Source organism: Psammomys obesus, unplaced genomic scaffold, assembly GCF_907164565.1.
Source record: "Psammomys obesus unplaced genomic scaffold, mPsaObe1.curated_primary_1811, whole genome shotgun sequence".
Classification (NCBI taxonomy): Eukaryota; Metazoa; Chordata; class Mammalia; order Rodentia; family Muridae; genus Psammomys; species Psammomys obesus.
Window position 1 is genome coordinate 24,450,723 of NW_026590062.1, and position 15,490 is coordinate 24,466,212.

The window sequence follows — 15,490 nt, forward strand, 5'->3', positions numbered from 1 at the left end:
CAGGAGCCAGGGAATTTTCCCCGGTAGCCGGGTGGCCTGAAGATTGACCCTTATGTTTCCCCATGAGTTCTCCTCTCACCTGAGAAACACAGACAGAGGGGTTTTGGGGTCCATAGTACAGCCTGCCGGTCATTCTTCTCTCACTACTGAGCTGCTGTTCAGATACCCTCTGTGGTGGTTGCCGCCATCTTGGATCTCCCAACCTGTGTTTCATAGTTATTTTTGTTTTTTTAAAGATTGATTTATTGATTGATTTTATGTAGATGAGATCTTTATCTGTGTGTATACCTGCCTGCCAGAAGAGGGCATCAAATCCCTGTATAGATGTTTGTGAGCCAGCATGTGGTTGCTGGGAATTGAACTCAGGACCGCTGGAAGAACAGACAGTGCTCCTAACCTCTGAGCCATCTCTCCAACCCCAATACTTCCTTTTTAGGCTTGTCACAGAAGTGGTTTGTTTTTTTCTATTTTTCTGCTTTAAGAAAACTGACAGACGTTGAGCATTTCTTTAAGTGTTTCTCTGCCATTCTTTATTTCTCTACACAGGGGTCTTTTCTGAAACTGACTCTCCAACCAAGGACCACACATGTATATAACCTAGAACCCTGCTCAGACATAGCCCATAGCAGCTCAGCATCCAAGTGGGTTCCCTAGTAAGGGGAACAGGGGCTGTCTCTGACATGAACTCAGTGGCTGGCTTTTTTACTTCCCCCCCCCCCACCCCTGCCCCACCACCACTGAGGGAGTGGCCTTCCTAGGCCCCAGAGGAGGACATTGCAGCCAGTCCTGATGAGACCTGATAAACTAGGGTCAGATGGAAGGGGAGGAAGACCTCCCCTACGAGAGGACTTAGAGAAGGGCAGGGAGGAGATCAGGGAGGGAGGGTGGGATTGGGAGGGGTTGAGGGAGGGGGCTATGGCTGGGATACAAAGTAAACAACCTGTAATTAATATAAAAAATATTAATAAACAACAACAACAGCAAACAAATGTTACCACACGACTCCCCATAGGGGACCTTTAAAGAAAAAAAAAAAATGACAGAACTTTGTCACTGAACAGAGATTTTGAAAAGAAGCAAAAATAATGATTAAACCCCAAGGTATGCGAGGCTCAACTAACATACAAGGAAGTTGTCTGTTCACAGGATTCCGGGAACCATCTGCAGCCCACATACACAGCAGCCATCTTGATCCTATCACCTTGGCACATGGGAAGCCTCAAGTTCTGTTTTGTTTTTTCAGTAGCTAGTGACTTCAGTGACTACCCATGTTTGAGTTTCTCCAGGCCTCTCAGAGAACCTTCAGGAGCAGCAGAATGGCTGGTCAACTCAGGAGACTATGATGAGGAGAGGGCCCTGTTCTGTGCAAATCAGCTGTGGACTCTTTCCTAGGATCCCCCCCTCCCCATGTACTTCCTAAAGCACACAGATGTCAAAACTGGGCTCAGCACACTCCAGAGATGGTTGATGGACCCTGATGTTTGTGCTCTTCCCTAACAATGTCCGTAAAGAGTCAGCCAGACAAGATGGGTCCCCAAGAGTACCTGTGTATTAACCTCTTTTTCTTTCCTAGGGAATGCAGTCGGATTTTTGGTGAAGATGGCCTAACATTGAAGCTCTTTCTTAAAAGAACTGCTCCTTTTTCTATCCTGTGGACTTTGACAAATTACCTGTATTTACTGGCTTTAAAGAAGCTGACGGCCACTGACGTCTCTGCTCTGTTCTGTTGCAACAAAGCCTTTGTCTTCTTGCTGTCCTGGATTGTGCTCAAGGACAGATTCATGGGAGTGCGGGTAATGGCACACTCAATTCCATGCGCGGAGCCTCCCTCATCCTCAGTCTTAAGCACTGCTCTTGCGTGGAGAGTCTTTAAAACTTCCCCACTGATTCAATTCGAAGATGTGTTAGGAAGCCCTGGCAGTGACAGCAGCAGCATGAAAGGAGAAAGGGCTGTTTCTACTGAGGAGTCAGTGGGTTACAAAAGTAGCCCTGAGCCTGAGAAACTGAGTTCCTGTTTTAGAATGAGCTTGTAGGATTAGGATCGCGATCACTCCTTGTCCTCAGTAAAGAAGGGTCTTTACTGAGAAAATAAGCTGCAGTAAAGACTGTGATGTGCTTTTTGCCAATCAGCATATTTTGGAACAACCCCCAGCCTGCCCTTGCCCAGATGGATTTAATTAATATTGGTGTAAGTAGACAGGATTACGAAACAGTAATTAAAGTCACTGGTAATGGCACAATACTATTTAGAGTGGCTATATATCTAGTGTGACTAATCTAGAAATGGAAAGAAAAACAACTTGTACTTTGGGGTACAAATCCTTAATTGAACTATGTTAAATGTGTACATACCATCTCAGTTCTAAGCTTATTCCTTTCAGGAGTAGCATGGCTTTTCAAATTTTATTTATATATATAATTTTTATATAATTATGTATAACATATACTTTTTGTGTGATTATCCCATGTTAGAAACAGATTTCTCAGGAGCCATGTAGATTTCTCGGGCTGGATCCCATTCATATCTGGCATGCCCCCTGTCCATATCCAGGGAGTAATGCTTTACAAGGAAAACCACATGAGCAGTTTTTTTAAATAAAATATCAGCATCATGTAATTTATTATTCTCTGGAAAAGCTATCTAAAATTAGGTTTGAAATGTGTTTTTTTTTTTCTACACAAATATTGTTCTTATTGGCAGTATGTCTAGTTTCTTTGCCTCTTTCCAAATGCTGAAATTGACATCTCTAAAGAGAGAAAGTACAACCCTTGACTAAAACAGCTTTTTTTTTTCTCCAGAGAAAATTAAGAGCCAGGTCCACTGATGCAGCCTGTAGCAGTAGTCACTTAAAGGCTGAAGCAGGAGGAACACTTGAGATCAGGAGTTCAAGGCCAGTCTTGGTAATGGAAAGATTCTATCTCTCTAGAGAAGGAAAAAAAGAAAAGAAAGAAAGAAAAAATGCAGTTACTAAAATTCTGATTGAGTTTGAGAGATAATTCTTAGAAATTCAGAGTAGAAGCTTGACATGAACAGTCAAAAGATATATTTAATAAGAAATAAAATAAGAAACGTTTTCTTTTTCCTTTTTTATTTCTTTCTAGGATGTACATATCCTCTGTATCACCTTATATTTGGTACCCAAATGGCCTGGGGTGTCATGTGTTTATAGCAGATGGACTGTTGTTGGCTGTCAACTATTGGGAACTTTGGTAGTCCCATGAGAACAGGGACCTTTCCTGCATTGTTCATTCTGCCATTCAGGAAGGGCTACCTCTGTCTTTAGGCCCTGTGCGACATTCAAAGATAAGAAGTTGCTTAATAATTAGCTGTTTTTAGGTGGCAACAGAGTGTTAAGCTACGTATAGGGACCCTCATGGAGTACCCTTAGATCTACCCTGGTGATAGTCATGCGTGTGTTACCCAGGGGTTAACAGCACCTAGAATAATGTAGAGCACAGTGTCCACGCTCAGCCACTGTTTGAAGACATAATGAATGAGCTCATGCTTTGTCAGTAAGGGTCATGGAGAGATGGCATCGCCTTAGATGATGAGGGTAAGCTCTAAATCCTAAACACAAAAGTTCTTGTGAGAAACTTTAAGGGAGGACGCTGTGAGGAGAGAGAGACTGGAGGTACATACCCATATGCCAGAAGTGCCAGGGTGACCATCAGTCTCTGGAGGATGTAGGGAATAAACTCTCTCCTATAGCTTGGATAAGTCTGAATTCCTGGCCTGTGTGAGCCCTCATCTTCTTTGTTTCAAGTCCCCAAGTTTGTGACAGCTTGTCCCAGCCTCTGGTGACAGGTAAAGAATAAATCTGGGAGAAGAAATGCTAACTAGCCAGCAAATACTTGTGAGTAAATCTGCCCACAAAAATGGAGACATTAGCAATATCAAATCAGTATGGGTGTCAGGAGAACTGGTAGACATCTGAAGCTTTCCTTTATCAGTAACAGGTGTGCTTCACTGTTCTCCATGATGCATTAGCAATATTCAACTCCAGAGTACTATCAAAAGCTAATTTAATGATGCCCACAACCACGGTGTGGAATCTGGGAAGCATCAAAACATCGTCAGCATTTTGCCTTTTGACAAATCAGCAGTTCTTTTCCTCTTGAGGCATATAGAGCACATATATATATATATTTATATCATTAGAGAAATTAAAAGAGAGTGAATGCAGCACCAGCAGCCTAAATGTCTCCATCCACAAATAATCCAAGGCTCAGTGCCCCCAGAAGTCATTCCCACCAGACTCCAAAAACCAAACTCAAAGGGCTGCTTTCAGTCACGAAGTTAACATTTTTCTTTCTACCTTAGGCTAAAGTTTCTAGTGGGGAAAGGGGAGGTTCTGAGCAGGTAGTCATTGGATTTAAGTTCTCATTTGTGTGGCTCCAGGAAAGATCCTATTTAAGATAAATAACAATGGCTTTCTTTACTTTTTTACTTTACTTCTTTACTTTCTTTATTTTTCATCTCAAAGTATCTGGTCCAATAATGGATTATACTCATATAACAATGATAATACTCATATAACAATAGTTTATCCATTTTGAATCACTTGTTAATATTTTGTTTCCTGGGCTATTGATTGAAGTTCAGATAGAAAGAATAATTATTATTCATTATTTTTCTATTATAAAGTCATTTCATCAAATTTATTGGTAATCTGTGGTGTGTTGAACATTCTTTAGGAGTAGTTGTTTATAGCTGATTTATGATTATTCCTTGGAAATTTATAAACTTCGTAATTCTGGAAATATTAGAAAGCCATAATCCACCTCTTGCAACCTTCAATGTGGCTGTTTTCCTACCTCTGAGATCCTGTGTACTTAAGTACATTTTTAAAAATCACAAAAACCACGACTGCAGTTGCTCCATTAAAAAGTGCTGGTCTGGTATGCTCAAGACCTGGAGATCTGTCACCAGTACCACAGAAGCAAAGAACACAGCAGAACCCCTCTCTGACTGGGCGTTTCCCTCCCTGTCCATGGTGCCTGTTTATTCTGATAAGAATTAGCTACCAGACTAGAAATTTAGAAACCTTTCTTTGATAGCTTGATCCTCTTCTACATGTTGTCTCCTTATTTCATTTTTTTTCACTTTCAAATTAGTGAAATGGAGACATTTTAGAAAATTGGTGGTTGTTGAACATCTGAACAGATCGCAACTTTTCTTAGCAGATAGACAGAGGGGATGAATTTATGTTCCTTCAGTATATGTCCCCTTGACAACCAAATATCTTCCCCATTACGTTATTCCCAAGCAGCTAACATCACCCAGTGGGGCTCTTTTGGAGACTTTTGAAGAGCCCCCAACTAGAGAGCATCAGGAGCGCCGACTCTTTCATTTCTTAATCTGTACTTTGAATTAAACTGGGCCCACGACAGCTCTAAAACGAGATGGGGGAGCCAAGCCGCCACCGGAGTGTGCTAACCCTGAACACTCAGAGAAGATCCAAGATGACCTCACGTTCACTTAGTATGCTCAGTTTACATCTGCTTTCTGTTACTGCTCATTCATACACAGTGCAAATTCACAGGAGCCTTCATGCTTCCCAGGGGCAGCAGTAGAGGACAGACAGTGGGCTCATCCCCATTAAGCCCCCCTTGGAAGAATAAAGCCTTATGAATGGAGCCAAGAAAGGAGAAAGCCAGGTTCTGATCATCGTCACATTTGATTCTCACAAGGACTACATCCTCAGTCACTGAGTCAAGGTGCACTGTGTCTGTCCACAGCTGTCAGTCCTTCTTTCTGAATCTCTTTCCCTCTTTCCAACCCAGGTCTTCTTGAGACCTTACTTTTAAGTGGATTTTATACAAATAAAACTAGTCAGGGAGGAATTAGAAATTTAGGGGTCCGGTACCCTTAATGTTCTAAGAACTTCTTGCTTCTCTTGATGGCGATAGGTCCCCACAACTCTTTTGTTTCTCTTGTTCAATTTATGGTTCAGAATAAAAGAGATAGTTCTTTACATAATTTTAAACATAACATGTATAGAAGTTGAAAGGTTCTGTGATGCCTTGAAAATAGGTCTACCTAAATCCACTCATACAGCTCTCAACGGCCAAGCTCTTAACTGGTGCTTCAGTCTCAACAGGGATATAGCCTTGGACTTGAGGGCAACAATGGTCACCATGGTGGGTTAATACCTTTGCTCTAGGACTTCTTGATGGCTTTGGGGCTCAAGGATCCACTGTGAACCAGTGAAATTCTTCCATACTCATATAGCTTCAAAAAGCAGAACTGGCCTCAAGGAAACATGTTAAGGTTACAGTTCCTTAGAGGAACTTTGTAGCAGGAGTGTAGGAATGAGTTCCTCTCAATGTTCAGGCCCTGGCATGGATGATATTGCTAGGCAGAAAATAATTCTGGAAACCATTTGTGAATGGGAATCACAAAGAACGGGATAATACAAAAAGTATCAGATCCTCATGGCTTTTGAAGGTTTGCACAGAAAAAGGAAAATATAAAAATGCACAGAAACACAAACAGCCAAAATCCAGATGCTTCTCTAGACTAAAATGGTTTTTTGGAAGGTAAAAGAAGCCTGATTCTCCTCTAGGACTACAAATGTGTATAATAGGTCAAGCATTTCGGCTTCAGGAAGAGGCCCAAATGGTCCTATAGCTCTCTACAAATTGCCCCTGAAAGTCAATGCCAAGAACTCCCTGAAAGACAGCTTGCAGAGGAAGGTACTGGCTCAGAAGATGTGTCATTTGGCTGGCATGCTGGGAAAATGTGATAGCTGAATCCATTTTCTGAGGTGCTCAACTGAAGTAGCCACACCAGGTGTAGGAGAGCAGAGAGCTTTGGAAGTTAAAAATGACAGTGTTGTCAGTTTTGTGGTCACAATGGTGGCTAGCATTCTCACCCAGATGAGACTGAGAGGATGCTGATGGTATTGCTTGTCTTAGGTACTTGTAGTTGGATAGGAAACTGAGCCTGGAATAATTTGTCAGAAGAAGCATGCTTTCAGAAGTCAAACAGGTAACACTAGATACTCCATTTGGGGGAGGGGGAGAGCAAAGAGGTTTTCATGGGAGATAGAGTGTCCCAGTTTTCTCTGGTGGTCACAACATTAATGGGCATGTAGGAGAGCTTGTTTAAGATTCAGGCTTCCTGAGGGTGAATAACTGTGCTAAGTAGCAACCTTCCATGTTTCCATTGAATAGAATGGCCAATTCTTTGAAGAATGAGTCTGAAAATGTGGGTGGCTTACATCCCTACTTAGGGTATTTGCTATAAAAATGTTTGGAGTGTTTACTCTTTGAAGTTTAAGCCAGCGGTGCCAAGCAGAGCCATTCAGGGATGATCTAAACAATTGTTCCAAATAGACTTTCTACCCAACACATTCCTACACATTCCCAACAAGCTGAGATCCATTCCTCAACTCCAGCTGTATCCATCAGAAACACAGACTTTCTTAAAGTACACGGTAGAGAATTTATCTGTTTAGATTATTGTAAAGTTTAAGTCTAAAGGTAGAAAACATTTACCTCTGTGCTAGGAATGTACTATATGTCTTATAAATCATTGCCTCTGCCATGGGGAAGGGTTTTCCTAATTCCTCATAATACTCAGATTTTCATGCTTTCGGAACTTAACTAAGTGTTATCTGGCTCCCTAATGGGAAAACCACTTCTCCCCATGCAAGCAATTGAAGCAGACACTGGTATAATTGGCATGTCAATTCAAATAGTTCAGGCGAATATTTTCACAAGCTCTTAAAGAGGCTCGTAATGGCTATAATTTCCAATTGCTATAAAATGATGTCATCTTTAGCCATCTTGAGAAAATTTACAGTAGAAATCTTTTCATGCACACTTATCTTTACTCCTGGTTAATGTGGAAAGGAAAGATGGGTTTTTGGTTAGTTGTTTGGGTTGTTTGCTTGCTTTGCCTTTTGGCGGTAGTGTTTGTTTTTCTAGTTCCCTTCATCCAGAATTCCATGTAACACGCAATGACCTAAATACGTGTATTATGTCATAAACACAACTACTCATGCTCAAGTTCATTAAGATTAACGCTGTTTTATTCACTGTTTGAAGTAGTTAAATAATTATTTGATCAAGAAAAATAGAGCTGATGGTTGGCCAGTAAAATTTTTTTGAGTATTTTACTCTTCCAAGTTCAGTGTTCTGTGGGAACTCTCTTTCTGCATATGAACATTTTAGGTGGTGAAGACAATTTAAACACAAAATCAAGTCAGAACACAGTTGATCAATATGCCTTTTCACTTCTCAGAAATGAGACTGCCCAAAATGGTTATAGCCCCTATCTGAACAGGGGCTATATCCCTGACTAATCCCCAGTCAAAGCAAATGATTGCCTTCCAGAACTCTCCAGTACAGATAGCCCCTCATGGGGTTTACTTAGAAGCCTATTATTTTTTACTTGTGAAGTGTCCCTGGCACCTTCCAGTGTGTTTATTAAATACCACACACACACACACACTGAGGCAAGTAATAACAAGAATGTGCACCTGGCAGTGCCAAGGAGTCAACATTTGCTCCTCTCCCTGGCAACTTGTTATGAAGGTATTCTATTTCTGCTGACACAAAGGGTCTGTTCCCAAGGGTTGCTGCTGGTTTCTGTAAAGGACAGTTAAATAAAGAGCCATTCTGATGCCCCCGTGTGCTTGCCATTGATGGTCATTAACAAAAGCGTCGTTGGATTACATACCATCAGAAGCACTGAATTGCCCTCAATTCTTCACTCACATTTCGTTATCTTAAATAATGCACTATTAGTATTCAAAATGGACTGACGCATCCCAGATGTGAAAAAGCAGCTTCGGAGGCATTGGCTTTGAAATACTCAGAACTGAATCTTCCTACATTTAAATCCTTTACAGATTCTCTTCTCAAATTTAAAGTCAGTGAGGTAATGTCATGTCCCCTATTGCAGGGGTCTTGTTTTGCTGTTTGCTGTTTGCTGTAACTTTGAAGTGTTCATGGGCAGGAAAATTAATAAAACAGATGCAAGGCAACAGATCACTCAGAATGAACTCCTAAACATCCAATGTCATACCATATCTCCTTACAGCAAATTCTTACAACCCTGGTCAGATTATTGATATTTCTCTTTGTAAAGTTAAAGAATGCTACAGCAAAGTAGTAAAAAAAAAAGGATAATCAACTGGAATTATCTTTCTGTGGTTTATCTTCTAAAAATGAATCAATTTTCATGTAAAAGTGTGGAGAAGAGGACTCACAGGACATTCCAAGTGACCATTGCAGATTTGGCTTGCTCCTGTATATGTTGCTCAAGGTCTTTCCATCATTCATCTAGGGATTTCCTCTCAGTTCTATCAAATTGCACCTCCCTCATCAAGTCTTGGTGAAGTGGACATATTCAGAAACGTGCATTGATCCAAGGAACTAAATAAATGTGTGGATAATTGTCTGAAGAATTCAATATAGATAAAAATGCTTAATGTGGCTTCCTGTTAAATCCATTTCACCAAGGCAGACAGTGATCTCAAGAAAGATGAACAAACCAAATTCAAAGTTTCTTGTCTTTAATCAGCACAGCTTTTTATAACCTATGCCTGTGGCATAGGTTATACTGATCCTTCTTTTTTAGTGTTGTCTAATTTTTTTATTTATTATTTATTAGTTTTCCTTACCCCCCTCCTACCTCAGTTTCCCTTCCCTTTTCTCTTTCCAATCCTTCCCTACTCCCCTCTGCCTTAGATCAACTCCTCCTCCTCCCCCTCCTCCTCCTTCTCCATTTCCTTCAAAAAGAGCAGGCCTTCGAGGGATATCAAGCAAACACAGTATATCAAGTTACAATAAGACTAGACGTCATATTAAGGCTGGATGAGACAGGCCAATAGAAGGAAAAGGATCCCAAAAGCCAGCAAAAAGTCAAAGAGAGCCTCTGCTCCCACTGTTAGGAGTCCCACAATAACACCAAACCACACATTTATAATAAATATAAAGAGGACCCATACAGGCTCCCTGATTGTCCATTCAGCCTCTGTGAGCTCCTATGGGTCATGGTTAATTGATTCCGTGAGCTACATAGAAGCTAGACTGGGTTAAGGACATCACAAGAATACTGACCCTTCTTATATGTCAACATTGATGAAAGAGGAGGTAATTAGGAGGTAATTAGCCTTAAGGAAGTAGGTAGCAGCTTTCATGGGGCTTAAATGGCTTGAGCTGGGATGTAAAAGCATAATTTTTTCCTGTTTCTTTCCATTCTGCTTAACAGATAGTTGCTGCAATAATGGCAATTGCCGGAATTGTCATGATGGCATACGCAGATAATTTCCACGCTGACTCCATCATAGGTGTGGCATTTGCAGTGGGCTCAGCCTCCACATCTGCATTGTATAAGGTATGTCTGTATCTTCCTCATAGCATAGGATTAAGCAAGAAAATAAGTAAGTGCAATGAAAACTTTAGAAAAATACAGGTGTGTTAAATGATAGTAAGTTAAATAAAGAGTAAATAATAGCCTCCCCCCACCGCTTGCTGTGTTGTGGGTGTCTGACAGAAAACGACACCCTGTTGTCCTTATGCCATAGATCCTTATTCTCCTAACTGGAGAAGGGAACTGAAGCTTTGAAAGATTAAGTAACGCTCCAAGGAGGTAGTGAGCTAAGATTGCAACCCTGGCCTGGAGCCAACACTGACCCCAGTTATCAGGCAGTTACAGCAAGAATGTAAAAGAAAGTGACTCCTCTTGGTTTTTTAATTTGAATAGATGGTGATAATTTAACTCCATGAAAGTATTAAAAATAATAACCTGTCATTTGAGAGTATGCTGTTTGCTACACTATAAAGAGACCACACTATAAAGAACCCAAACCATTAGCAAATGAAGAGACTCTGTCCTCTGCTTTATGAACTTTGTGTACTTGCTCCCCTGAATTCCCTGTCATCCAGGAAAATGTCACCAAGGTCACTGCACCTAACGTCAGAAGCAAGCACTCAGACAGCAAATCTGAAAGATTATTCTCCAAAAGCCCAGCTTATTTAAAAGGCAACTTCCTGGTGGATCTAAAGGGCAATTCCAATTTCACCTCTCCTAGAGTTTCAATGAAATGAAAAGCATAGATGAAACAAACTCTCTGGCAGACAGAAATAAACCCCCACTTCCCTCCTGGAGGTTTGCTTATTCATCACTGTTGTGGCACGTGGGCACAAAGTCAAATACCATCCTGACATATTTTGGGGGCGGGGGTCCATTGATTCTGTGAAACAAGCTTGACAAGAATTCATGCATTTCCCATGAGTTTCCAACCCATTCTCCTGTGTGCTCACATGGTTGATGGGACCAAAGAACAGCAAGAGTAAGTCTCCTAAGTGGAAAAACGAATACACTAATGAAGTTAAAATTCAAAACAGTACTGGGAACTGCTGGGAAAGCAGTTATAGAGTTATATTAAGGCTGTTATAGAGAAAGAATTCTCCTGTCCAGATTATAGAATTCATTCATTCTAGGAAACAGTTGTCCACATGCACAAAATCATATCTGAATTCTAACTCCAGGCAGACACAATCTGCTACTGCATTTGGTCATATTTGTTAATGGATTAGCAAGGGTGGAAAAGGAAGTTAAGGATACAGACCAGGTCTGGCTTCCCATTTCTGCCTATCCTTTGAGTCTATGTCAGCCCTGCAGTTCTTCTTGTCACCTGTCTCTACACATGGCCTTATAATCCAGAGAAAGAAATTGTTTTAATTCAGAGAACAGCGCATGCTTGGGAAGACATTTTCAGCTCAGGGAGGAGAGTGCTTACAAATCTAAGGCCTCGGTATCTGTCTTAATCTAATGACAAGCTGCTGCCACTTAGTTTTCAGAGTCCATCATAATAAGGATGCAATGAATCCCATAGTTGCAAGGAAGAATTAATTGGTGGCATCTCAACACTAGAAGATTTTTGTGGCCTCATATAATCTTATTTATCCTTCACGCTGTGCCCATCTTGATGGTTGTATTACTGTCAAGTACTCCTAGAAATTTATCAAACAGGAAATTACCTTTATGACAGTCATTGTGCCATGGTGAACAATGTAGGGCCTTTTCATTCCTTGGCATCCCAGCCCATTTAGTAACATGGAGGTGCCAGGGCATGGAGACATGGAGACGAAGCTCTAGGCTGGTAAGTTTGATAGAATTCATCTTTCTCCTGCAGCAAAGACTCTCGGTCTGTGGCTGAACAGTTTCTCTCCTTCCCAGGTTCTGTTCAAGATGTTTCTGGGAAGTGCCAACTTTGGTGAAGCTGCACACTTTGTCTCCACCTTGGGGTTCTTCAACTTGATCTTCATCTCCTTCACCCCCATCATCCTGTATTTCACCAAGGTGGAGCACTGGTCCTCCTTCGCAGCTCTGCCCTGGGGCTGTCTCTGTGGGATGGCTGGGCTATGGCTAGGTAAGTGGCCAGAGCCTGTACCTGCCATTCTCTACATCACATAATCTTTCCCTTGATTATTCCCTTTGGTGCTCTTATGCTCCATGACCCAGATTACATTGGTTTTGATCAATGAATGCATGGAAGATTCTTGGTAGGCTCTTGCTTGATTATCTCAGAGCTATCCACAGTATGGCTGCCATGAATTAAAGTGTGCAGTTGGAAGTTCAGGTCACTCTGCCCAGCACTGGCGGCAGCCTCATCTAGACTTCACAATGTGATATGTGACTTATTAGGCTTCCTACCTGCATAGTGTAACAGGCAGAAGTGACCATGGATGATGCACTCAAGGATTCAAAGTAGCCAGAGCACTGGGTTCAGCTGAGAGGAAAGTGAAGAAGAAAAGGGGATGGGAAGGGAAGGTAGGGGAGCAGAGGAGAGGGGAGCAGAGGGGAAGGGAAGAGCATCATTCGAGAGAGAGAAGCAGATCATGAAGAAGTTGGAAAGCCACACTGAGGGCCTGGGTTCAAAATCCACTTCATCTTGAAGCTGGAAGGGACAGGCTCACACCTGCCCTTTAAACAGCTCACTCTGCTGAGTGTACAGAATGGGTTTGCACCAGGAGTCCCTACCAGGAGAAAAGAAACATGGCAGGTGCTGAGCTTGGTAGCCCTGGCTAAATAGACTTAGCCAGTTGAAGGTCAAATAAAGGTCATCTGTAGTATTTCTCTTAGGTGTCCTAGGAAAAGGACTCTTTTCTGTGTGTCTAACTGAGCTCCCTCCAACTTTTAAGCTGTTCACCTACTAGTACTTGATATAAGAAGAGTCTAAGATATAATGACCCCCTTTCTCCTCCCAAGCCATTGAAAGCAGCACACCCCAATTTCCAGTGCTTACTCTGAAGAAAGCCAGCTTCCTTCTGCTCTTTCTGTACACTGCCCAAGGTCAACCACGCTATTGCTCCACATCTTCCAGCCACACTCGCCTTGCAGGACCATCACTGCCTTTCTCCTACCTTATAAGCTAAGGTGACACTGGAAATAGTAGTAGCACTGCTACTACTATTTTCCAAGAGAAAAATGTCCTGATTCCAGCAAGATCATTGATTAGCTCATCTTTTTTCCATTCCAGCCTAGATCCCTCATGGAAGGTCCTTAAACTGAAAACATTCAAGAGAAAGATCAAGCATTAATTGTTGGTCCCTGGAGTTCTGCTTTCCAAGGCCAAAACCTTATGGTTATCATCTCTCATTGCCTCTAAGTTGAGTGGAAATCAATAACATGTTTGGAAGTTGGCAGTGTTGCCATAAGATCAAAGTATCCTAATTAAAAGCACTCAGATTATTTCCTGGCCAGGAACAATGTGGCCTGGGGACAAGCATAACCAAAATGTCACTTACTTTTGGTCACTCTGTGAACATGGACCTTGTGCCTCTGTAAAGTAGCCCTCCACCAGTGAGAGTCATGGGCACATCTATAATGTAAGTCTTCTCGGGCTGGGCCACCTGGGGAGTCAGACCCTGGATTCTCTAAGCAGCATGTTTCCACACTCCACAGGCATGGTGCCAGCTGGCACTGCAGCTGCTCCACCAGGCCCACCAGTGCCCGGCAGAGCTCACTGTGCCAAAGCAGAGCCGTGACAAATTGAAGAGACAGCCTCTTTCCTGTACTATGTACTCCAGGGTTTTAGAATCCTCAGAGCTTTGCTCCCAGTGTTTGTGTTTCCATCCCTTTTCTCCCTGGCAATCACACGTGATCTAGCTGGGCCAGTCTGAGCGGCAGAGCTAATGGACAAATACCAGCGTGTGCTCTGAACTCCACGTCTCCTGCAGCTATGGCTGTGACCTGCCCTCCAGGGAGTTATTTTAGTCTGAATATGGGTCAGCCTCAAACATCCATCTGACATATCTGAACTGCATTTAAACTCGGGTTGGATCCCACACATTGAATTAGAAATGCTTTCCCTTAGGTTATCAAAGAAGACTAAAGAACTAAGGAAAAATAGACAACCCATTTTTTGGGAACCACCTGGGCCTTGTTGAGTAAGGAAGCCTCAGTTCTGCAACACCGTTGCCTTCACTCAGTCTGCCAAAATCCGGTGCCGTTGAGAAAAGGACAGTGGAGGAATTCAGCAGAGCTTTGATGCATTTAGTAAACCCCTAACTTCTTGGAATTCTCTGTTTGACTCCATGAGATTAAGGAAAGATTCAAGGTGCTGGAATGTTCATTCCCATTGAGCCTGGCCATGATAAAGGGACACTTAGAAACTTAGGATCCCCTGTCTTGATGGCCAGTGCTGGCTGCTCATGAGGCTCTAGGGACAAACCCATTGCATCTAATCAGCAGGCATGAATGACTCTGGATAACTACGTTGGTGAACCTAATTATAGATGACAACAAAAATAACAACAAAAACAAATGCACAGCATCCTCACTGAAATAGTTCTAGGACCCTCTTTGAGTCTAGAATCTTCAGACAGATGGGCAACATGCTTGCTTCAGCCGTGTTCATAGAGACCATCTCCGATTAAAGGGCCTTTTGTACTTGTGAATACTCATCTCTAAACTTCTGAAAAGTTTAATTTAACCTGTAACTGATAGTCTATAATTTATAAGTCTTGGAAAAGTATAATTTTGTTAATTTTGGATGGGGTTAGATGATTACTTTAAGTAATGGTCTTTTAACTGAAAAAGTCCAAAAGGATTAATTAAAGAGCATCAGCTTACTCTGTGGACATGACCTCTGTTGATCTGTGCATAATCACTGTAGGAAAATGGATTCCAGGCTCCAGAGAATTGAGCACATCCTTATTTGTCCATATGACCTTGAGAGAAAAGAGAAACACCATCCCCAAACACACACACACACACACACACACACACACACACACGCAGGACCTGCTGTCCTTGAATAGACCTTATCTTAGTCAGTGGCACCAGAGCCTGTAAACTGCCCTATATTGTGGCTTAAATAGCAAAGTAACAAAGACAGAAGTATCAAAGCTCAGTCAGTCCCCTGCTTTCAGCTTTGGCTAGCCCCAGACTGCCCTTCTGGCACTAATGTGCGGTGTGGAAGATTGATGACTTCACCTCTTCCACACAATTCTGTCAGCCAGCTGGCAA

General features: G+C 42.0%; 1 protein-coding gene across 1 annotated transcript in view; it reads left to right on the forward strand.

Annotated features, from left to right (window-relative positions):
- Slc35f4 (solute carrier family 35 member F4) overlaps positions 1-15,490 on the forward strand; it is a 219,930-nt gene that overhangs the window by 200,210 nt on the left and 4,230 nt on the right. Inside the window, exons 4-6 of the mRNA XM_055606134.1 lie at positions 1,574-1,793; positions 10,223-10,348; positions 12,197-12,389. Of these exons, the coding sequence (XP_055462109.1) occupies positions 1,574-1,793; positions 10,223-10,348; positions 12,197-12,389 (539 nt within the window). The remainder of the gene's footprint in view (positions 1-1,573; positions 1,794-10,222; positions 10,349-12,196; positions 12,390-15,490) is intronic.